General features: G+C 58.7%; 1 protein-coding gene across 2 annotated transcripts; it reads left to right on the top strand.

Annotated features, from left to right (window-relative positions):
• The first annotated feature begins 1,504 nt into the window (after window positions 1–1,504).
• HOMER3 (homer scaffold protein 3) lies at window positions 1,505–8,841 on the top strand. 2 transcript variants are annotated; one of them, XM_081230702.1, is made up of 10 exons: window positions 1,505–1,667; window positions 3,266–3,347; window positions 3,435–3,591; window positions 3,844–3,975; window positions 4,980–5,087; window positions 6,094–6,215; window positions 6,731–6,887; window positions 7,218–7,331; window positions 7,441–7,527; window positions 8,374–8,841. In XM_081230702.1, the coding sequence occupies exons 2-10, from the start codon at window positions 3,334–3,336 to the stop codon at window positions 8,563–8,565; spliced, it is 1,083 nt and encodes a 360-aa protein (XP_081086828.1). In that variant the 5' UTR covers window positions 1,505–1,667; window positions 3,266–3,333; the 3' UTR covers window positions 8,566–8,841. The 2 variants fall into 2 exon arrangements, with proteins under 2 accessions (XP_081086828.1, XP_081086829.1); XM_081230703.1 differs by lacking the exon at window positions 1,505–1,667 and adding an exon at window positions 1,913–2,351.
• Window positions 8,842–9,238: the final 397 nt, after the last annotated feature.

The raw sequence follows: 9,238 nt of genomic DNA, 5'->3' as shown, positions 1-9,238 counted from the left end.
ACTGAGTCTGCAGCTCTGTTTTCCCAGCTGGAGTGATAGTACCTCTCATGCTGAGTGAGGCTGGGCTCCAGGATGGGCCAGCTCTGGCCACAATCGAACAAATAAATAGATCAGGGATCCCACAGAAAGGGATGGGGTGGTGGAACAGGGGTGGGTGATATCTCTTCCAAACCCAGGATAGTTAGAGAAGCTTCCAGGAGGCGAGGGGGCAGTGGAGCTGAGCCTGGAAGGACAAAACAGAATATATGCCTTTGGGAAGGGCATTCTAGGTAGAAGAAACAGCTTGGGCAAAGGCCTGGAGGGAGGAAAACTCAGATCTTGGCCTGGGAATGACATGAACTGGGATTCACCTAAAGGTAATTTAAAGGAAGCTACCAGCTCAGATGTGCGATTCTTGTTGGCGGAAACAGAGAAGAACAGGGAAAGGAAGTAGAGGAGAGGAAAAGCAAAAACCTGGCATGTGAGTCAGAGCTTCAGGGAAGTGCAGGGCTTGGTTCTGAGGAGCCCCGGTGCCTCTGCCCATGAACCCGATGGCACTCTGTGACTTTGGAGACACTGTGTGTCTCCAGAGAAAGGGCAGATACAGGACTGAAAAGTGGGCTCCACAGGCAGGGTCAGAGGAGATCCTGGCTCGGCTCTAAAAGGACCCTCTCCCAGCAAGTGTAGGAAGGGGTGGACTCCCTCTGACCAGAGGTGGCAAACCTGGGCCTGTGGACCTCCAGGCAATTCACCCATTTGGTGGCAAGTGGACACTGACATTCCCTCCACCTGGATTTGGGGACCCTATAACACAGCAACGATAATCCTAATCCAACCTCATCGGCATTGTTACAGTTGTTTTAGGGGACACAGAAGCCCCGAGGTTGACAGAAGCCCCAACCTGGGGATCAGGGTGAGGTGGGAGAGCAGGCAGGAAGGATTCTGAGCAGGGGACCTGGGATCAAGCCCCATTAAGTGCCTACTGTTTGCCTCTCTCTCATCTACCAGCCCCCTCTCTGCTGAGGTCTCTTTCATTTTCTGGATACAGCCATTGAGAAGCTACTGTGTGCATGCGCCTGGGCCCACCAAGGCAGCAGATGTGCCCTGTCCCCGGACTCCCATCGGGTGAAGAGGAACCTGATTCCCCATCACGGGCAAAAGCAGCAGAGGCCACGAGGATCAGGGGCCCCCCTTGAAGAGAGGATGAGGCCACATTCTCCTCTGTCCACCTAGGTCTGTCTGTCTGTCTCCTGTGTCTCTGCCTCTCTCCTCCATCGCTCTGTCTCTAGGTCTGGGTCTCTGTCTCCGCCCTATTCCCTGTCCCCTTCCGCCCCCTTCTTAACCTCTCGTCCCCAATCCTCCCCACTTCCTCCCTGCTCGCGCCCCTCCTTCTCCCTCTCCCCCACACCCCACACCTGCCGCCGGCAGGGGGCGCTGCGGGCCGGCCTCGGCGGCCCGGGGAGGCGGGGCGGGCGGCGGCCGCGTCGGGACTCGCCGCGATGGGACCGGAGACGGCGCGGGCGGCGGCGGCGGCGGCGCAGACAAAGGCGCGGGCGGTGCGGAGGGCGGCGCGGAGGGCGCGGGCCCCGGAGCCAGCGAGCGAGCGGGGCGCCCGTCTGCGGGGACTCGGCGCCGCGGGGCCGCACCCGCCTAGCGCCCGGACACTTGCGGGGCGCCGAGCCGGCAGGGTGAGCCCGGCCAGCTGAGCCAGCGCTGGGAGCGCGTGGGGCCCCGAAGTTCCAGGGCCGGGGAGAGGGCGCTGGGGGTCCCGCAGTTCCGGATACGGAGGCTGGGGGCAGCTGGGGGAGCCCCGAAGTTCCAGGGCTTGAGAGGGCGCGGGGACCCCGAAGTTCCGGAGTCGGGGTCGGGGAGGGGACAGTGCGAGCGGTTCCCGAAGTTCCGGACCCGTCATTGGAGGGGGCTGTGAAGATGTCTCCGACGTTTCGGACCTGGGGTGGAGGGGCGACGCGAGGGAACCCCGAAATTCAGGACCCGGGGATGGAAGGGTGGCAGGGGCGTCCCCGAAGTTCAGGCGTCAGGGACAGCGCGCAGGATCCCCTAAGCTCTGGACCTGCGGTTGCAGGAGATAGATAACGTGTCCCCGAAGTTCTGGACCCGGAGTGGGGGGGGCGTCGCAGGGATCCTGGAAGTTCCAGGGTCGGGGGCGGCACTTCCCGAAGTTGGGGCGCGCATAGAGCACCCTCGTCCTGACCCTGGGAACTCGATCCTGACTGAATATCAGATCCCCTGGACTGGGGCTCCTGGGGTGGGGCTTCACCCCCGCACGCGATTGTGGATCCCGGACACCGGGCGGAGTCGGGCTCCCCTTTGGAGCCCCGCGTCCGGCCGCGTCCGAGGCGCATGACTAGTTGGTGAGTAACTTTTCCCAATGCCGCAAGTCGCTGCAGGAACATCCGCTGCAGGAACGTCCGGGCAGGAGGGGCCTGAGTTTCTAGGACCCCTGCGCCCCGGAACCCTGGCTCGACCCAGGACCCACCCCCAACCCCGGCCAAAGTCTCTGCCCCTCCCCCACCCAGGGGCTCCGGTTTCAGACCCTGTGACCGGGACAGCAGCTGCCCAGGACAGAGTGGGGGGGCATTACCCCCTCTGACCACGGAGGCTACCGAGTCCGGGCCTCCCTTCCCTTAGTTTGCATCCCCCCCTCCCCCAGGTCCCTCGTGGACCTGGATCCCGCCCAGCCCCATGGTACTGGGATTGAGTGGTGATGGGTGGGCACCATGGTAGACTTGTTCAGCCACATCTTGTCTTTTTAACTAGGCTGGAGGCTCCCTGGGGATTTGGACTTTGACTCCAAGGTGTGCCTCTGCCCTACAGTGGAAGCTGAGGGGTCTCTTTGTGGGTCCAGTGGGGGACTGGTCTCCCAGTAGGCACCTGTCCATGCCCCACTTTTTGATGGAGGCCCTGCCTTGAGGAGTGATGGACAAAAGTGTCAGGAAGTACTGAACAGGAGTTGGCCACCTTGGCCTCCTCCACCCAGCCCAGAGATTGAGAAGACTTCACTGGGGGTCCAGTAACCAGGAAGATGTGAGGTATATGCTGGGCTGTTAGATGCCACCTGGCTCCTATCAGAGGCCATCTCCTGCCCAGGGTGTTGCCCGAGCTTCCTCCCAATGGAGAGAGTTGGGGTCTTTTTGCTGAGTGATTCCCTCACTTTTGGATTGAAGTTCTATGAATGGTGTACTTGGAAGTGGGTCCTGGGGCTGGACATGCTTGGCCTCCCACAGCCTGGTCTGGGGGGACACTCACAAACCTCCTGTCCCCCCAGAGGCCAAGCCAGCAGTTCCTACCATCCCCCTGGCTGTCCCTTGGAGCCCGCCCACACAAGCCTGACCAATGTCCACAGCCAGGTGAGCCCCTGCTTCTACCAAAGCTTGGCCTTGAGTCCCCTGGGGGGCCAGCGCCTGGCCCCCACTGAACACCCTCTCCCCATGCAGGGAGCAGCCCATCTTCAGCACACGGGCGCACGTGTTCCAGATCGACCCGGCCACCAAGCGGAACTGGATCCCTGCGGGCAAACACGCACTCACTGTCTCCTACTTTTACGATGCCACCCGCAACGTCTACCGAATCATCAGCCTTGGGGGTGCCAAGGTCCTGGTGGGGCTTGGGTGGGGTGGCAGGTGCCAAGGATCCTAGGGACAAGCCTGGTTCAGTCGCTTCCTTGCTGTGTGCCTTGGGGGCCGGGGGAGTACCCTGAGTCTTTCTGGGTCTCAGTCTTCCTCCTGAAATGGCTCAGACCAAGGACTTCTGAGGTGCTGATACAAAGCTATATCCCTGGGGGTTTCACATTCATTATTACCAGTCCCATCACCCGGGAACTTTTCTCCCCACCGCCTTCCCCAGGCCATCATCAACAGCACTGTCACCCCCAACATGACATTTACCAAAACCTCCCAGAAGTTCGGGCAGTGGGCAGACAGTCGCGCCAACACCGTCTATGGCCTTGGCTTTGCTTCTGAGCAGCATCTGACTCAGGTGGGCCTGCAGGGATACATGGTGGGAGGAATGGGGCTGGGGCTGGGTCTTCTCTTGGGTGCACTGGGGGACCCTGGACAGATGCTGGGCCTCCATCTTCCCAGCTGCAGAATGGGCCTACAGAATTGGACAAACCAGTAGCTCCTTCCCAATTTTCTGGTTCACCTGCCAGCTCTGTTGGCCACCTGCTCTGATTTCGGACACACCCTGCCCCTCTCTGGGTGCCTAGGATGGGCTGGGTGCTTCCCCGCACCCCTGGCATTACCTTCTTTATCGCCTCCCTCCCCCCTCTGCTGTTTCTAGAGTTCAGTATTGTCTTATCCATTGCTTTCCTGTGTGGTTCGTGCTCTCTGAATCCTGTTGAGTTCATGATGCTTTTCTTCGCTTTTCTTCTAGAAGCATTAGTTTTCTTTTCAAATTTAGATCTTTGAATTAATTTCTACCAGGGGTTTAAAGTAGGAGTATTTTTTTTCCCACATGAGTATTCAGTTGCTCTTGGGCCATTTTTTGAAAAAACCATCTACCCCCCCAACCCCCAATGAATTGCACTGGCCCCTTTGCACAAATCAAGTGGCTGTATGTCTGTAAATATGTCTCTTTAAAAAATTACTTTCAAGCTAAGGAAATTTATTTTAAAATGAAAAAAAAAAAGTGTATCCTACCCTAGCTGGAAATGAAAGACAGATTAGCACCCACCTGAGGCTCTCCTTGCTGAAATAAGCCTGACTGAGAGGGAAAGGGGGTCCCTTTCTCAAGGTGGCTCAATGTGATACACCTCCATGAACATCCCACCCACCCCCCATCCTGATACCCACGCTGCTCATTGGGCATTGTTTTCCAAGCCTACTTCCCGCTCTTCCAGTTCATGAGAGGAGGGGATGCACTCAATTCTAAAGTTCCTTCCAAAGCGACAGAGCTGGTACTGGGTGGAGCTAATGTGGTGGGACCCTGGGGGAGGGGGCTGGGAGTTTGTTGACTGTCTGTTCCTGCCCCCCATTCCTCAGTTTGCTGAGAAGTTCCAGGAAGTGAAGGAAGCAGCGAGGCTGGCACGCGAGAAATCTCAGGATGGGGGAGAGCTCACCAGTCCAGCCCTGGGGCTCACTGCCCACCAGGTCAGCACTCCCTGTCCCATGCGTGCCAGGAGCTCAACTGGTATTGTGGGGTCTAGGTGCTGTGCCGGTTCCCAGGACCAAATGCTCACAGATGATGTAAAACTAGATCCATGGCAAGGACCATGGAAGAGGGCTGTGGGTGCCATGGGAGCATGTCATAGGCTGTCCAAATGTTAGATCAAGGAAGGCCAGAAAACCAGCTCACAGGGCAGAGTTGAAATGTGGAAGCTGAAATGGCTAAGTAGAGCGGCAGAGTAAAAAAACTGTCCCTGGGTGTTTTCCCCCACTAACTTATTCGTATCATTTATTTATTTATTTTTAATATTTATTATTTATTTTATTTATGTATTTTGGCTGCACTGGGTCTTAGTTGTGGCTCGTGGGATCTTCGTTGCGGCATGCTGGCATCTTAGTTGTGGCATGCAGACTCTTAGTTGTGGCATACATGCAGGATCTATTCCCTGACCAGGGATCAAACCCGGGCCCCCTGCATTGGGAGCACGGAGTCCCACCCACTGGACCACCAGGGAAGTCCCTCAGCATCATTTATTGACCCCATACTGTGTGCCAGGCCCAGGGCTGGGCACGGGATTAAGGAGATGAAAAAGTAGGTTGGTCCAGGCAGCAGGTGGATTCATAATGAATTTAGCCTGATGGAGTGCGTTTCCTGTAGGAATTTTAAATGGATGTTGAAATTTGGCCCCAGGGAAGGTCATCGCTCTGAGGGAACAGCATGGAGGTTTCAGATTGCTCCCCTCTTTGCAGATTATGAGTCTCTCCCGGGGTTTAGGCTAGCCTGCATCAGGTTTGCTCCTGGGGGTTGGTGAGAGCCCAGCTGGCAAGGTGGGGGGCAGGGCCCAGAAAGGGGCCATCGGGAGCCATTGGTAGTGGGTGAGGAGGGGAAAGGAGCAGTCAGGTCCCAGTGCTGGGAAGGACCTCCTGCCCTCAGTCACGACCCACGTAGCATCAGCCCTTACTGTGCCCTCACTTCTGCCCATGCTCTTAGGTGCCCCCGAGCCCCCTCGTCAGCTCCAACGGCCCCGGCGACGAGAAGCTATTCCGCAGCCAGAGCGCGGACGCTCCCGGCCCCGCTGAGCGCGAGCGGCTCAGAAAGATGCTGTCCGAGGGGTGAGGGGGGTAGGGCGGGGCACGGGGGCGTGGCAGGACGAAGGGTCGGGGAAGAGGGGAGAGGAAGTTCTCAGAAACTGTAGGGACTTGTTCAAGCGGCAGGATCTGACACGGGACCCAAGGCCTGTGGTAGGAGAGGAGACACCCAGATTATGCCCCTTCCAGAGCCGACCCCGCTCCTGCCTCATCCATTCCTCGGGGCTAACCCTGGCCTGTCCACATCTCCCCCGGCTAATTCTAAACCCACGGGTGCCTCCCCACCCACTTTGTTCTGTCCACATCCCCTGGGCTGATCCTGCTTGGCCTTCCGACTGTGTCTCACTGAACTGACACCAAAGCGCCTACTTTGACCCCACCCCCGGCAAGACTCCGCCTCCCCGGGACGTCCCCACCCCCTACTCCCGAGGTGTCTTGACCCCGCCCATAACCCCGCCCCCAGCCCAGCACCTCCCTCACCCTGCCTCAGGCCCAGTGAGGCCCCGCCCTGCCCTCTGCCGACTCCAGCGTCCCCGCAGCTCGGTGGGCGAGGTGCAGTGGGAGGCCGAGTTCTTCGCGCTTCAGGACAGTAACAACAAATTGGCGAGCGCCCTGCGAGAGGCCAACGCCGCCGCCGCCCAGTGGAGGCAGCAGCTGGAGGCCCAGCGCGCAGAGGCCGAGCGGCTGCGACAGCGGGTGAGGAAGCCCCTCCCTCCCAGAGACCCCAAGTGGCCCGGACCACTGTGAAGCCCCTGCCACCTATCTGTCCTGGGTTCCCTGGCTGGCTGTGTGATCTCGGCAAACCACTTCCCTGAGCCTTAGTTTCTTGTTCTGTAGTATGGGTCTGAAATAATGTCAGCCTCAGAGGGTTGTCAGACCCTAAAGACCTACCTGCCAGAGGCGGGGTGGTGGCCCCAACCAGAAGGGGTTAGTGCCCAGTCATGGGCTTGGCTGGTCAGGCACATTCCCCAGGGATCAGGAGAGTACAGGCTGGGGCGTCAGGGGCTGACCTTCCTGTCTGCACAGGTGGCTGAGCTGGAGGCCCAGGCTGCCACCGCCGAGCCACCCGCAGTCAGTGAGAAGGAGGGACCGGGCCAGTCGCTGGAGCAGCTGGAGGCACTAGTGCAAACTAAGGACCAGGTGTGTGAGCGTGTCTGTATGCGTTTGTGTTTCCTCGGGCCCTGCCTTCCCTGATCTCCCATGGGGGAGCCAGGACTCTCAGAACGGATTCTGGGAACTTCTCCATTAGGAGATCCAGACGCTGAAGAGCCAGACTGGTGGTCCCCGTGAGGCCCCAGACAGCGCCGAGCGTGAGGAGACGCAGCAGAAGGTGCAGGTGTGTGCGGTTGCTGTGAGGCGGGGTGGGGTGACCACCCAAGGCAGCCAGCCTCTGATATAGGACAGACCTGGCATCTTCCCTACCTAGTGGGTTCTGGGCAGCTATGTGCCTCCCTGAGCTTCAGTTTCTTCACCTATAAATCGAGTCAGGAAGACACCTAAGGTTGTGAAGGATTTGGATGACCAGGTGCATGGAAGGACTGAATCAGTGGGTGGTTTATAAAACATGGTTATTAGTACAATGTTTCATCTCCTTCCATTCATTCAACAAGCAGTTTTTGAGTCCCTGTTGAATCTTCATTCTTGACCCCATCAAATCCTCACACATTCCCAGCCTGAGGTCAGGAGCTTGCATTTGTACCCAAATGTGCTGGCCTGGCCCTCACCGAAGACTTTATCTGAGAAACCTTCAAGCATGTCCTGTGAGTCCAGCAGGAGGGAGAAGTTAAAGGAGCTGGTGCCCCCAAAGAGAGAGAAGTTGGGGGAATGCTCCCTATTGTTTCCTGGGCAGAGTGCACAGCATATGTAAAGGCCCTGAGCTGGGGAGAAAGTATGTTCAAGGAACCACAAGGAACCCAGCAAGCCTGGGTTGGAATGAGCGAGGAGGGGTATGGATTTCATTCCCAGCATGATGGGTGACGAGGGTCTTGAGCAGAAGAGGGACGTGGTCATTTCAATGATGTTCCAATTAGGGGACCAGGGAGTGTCTTGGGTAGAGGTGGCAGGGAGGAGGCCAGGAGACAGAGAGGGCTTGGCCCAGAGCGGAGGCTGTGGGGATAGCATTCAGATGCTGGACCCTTGAGACTTGCTGGGGCCCCCAACCCTGCTTGCCCTCTTCCTGCAGGAACTGGAGACCCGAAACGCAGAGCTGGAGCACCAGCTGCGGGCAACGGAGCGCAGCCTGGAGGAGGCACGGGTAGAGCGGGAGCGGGCACGGGCCGAGGTGGGCCGGGCTGCGCAGCTGCTGGACGTCAGGCTGTTTGAGCTGAGCGAGCTGCGGGAGGGCCTGGCCCGCCTGGCGGAGGGCACGCCCTGAGTCCGGCCTCTGGGTCTACGTGGGAGCAGGGGCCTGCGGGAGCTAGTTTTACATGAACGATTCCCGCCTGGGGCACGGGCCAGGCCGCAGGCGGCACAGTGGGCCATTCCCCCGGCAGGGACTGGGGCCCGACTCAGCCCGGGGAGGGCCTGTCCACAGTACTCCAGCCGGCCCTGGCTGTTCACAGCTCACGGGCTGTTTTTGAGCTCTTCATCGTGTAGAATTTCTAGACTCCCCAGGGCACGTGCTGGTGCCCAAATTACATTTCTAAGCGTGGCTGTGTGTGTGGTGTGTGAGCACCTAGGTACCTGGTCGCCGTCACTGGGCCCTCTGCCCTCAGTCTGTGTAGGGTTTGGTAAGCCACTCAGAGATGAGAGGGAGGCTCAGAAAGCCTCAGGGGCATGCCCAGGCCACATGGCTCTGCTGCCCCATCTTCTTGGGCTCTGCCCATGTTGTCTGGACCAGTTTGGACGAAGGTGGACCCTGGTTAAGGACTCCCCCCACCACTTCGCTCTGGCCACAAACCCCAAATGCAAGCAGGTCGGCAGGAGGGGAAGGTCCCAGCACACGGCTGTGTTCACTGAGCATGGGAGGGATATCACCAAAACATCTGCATTTGCAGAGAACAGCAGTTGCTATGCCCATTTTCCAGATGAAGAAACCAAGGCCCATA

This window comes from Mesoplodon bidens, assembly GCF_964165515.1.
Source record: "Mesoplodon bidens genome assembly, chromosome: 4".
NCBI lineage: Eukaryota > Metazoa > Chordata > Mammalia > Artiodactyla > Ziphiidae > Mesoplodon > Mesoplodon bidens.
The sequence above is the reverse complement of the archived record's forward strand: the minus strand, read 5'-3'. Positions and strand labels throughout refer to the sequence as shown.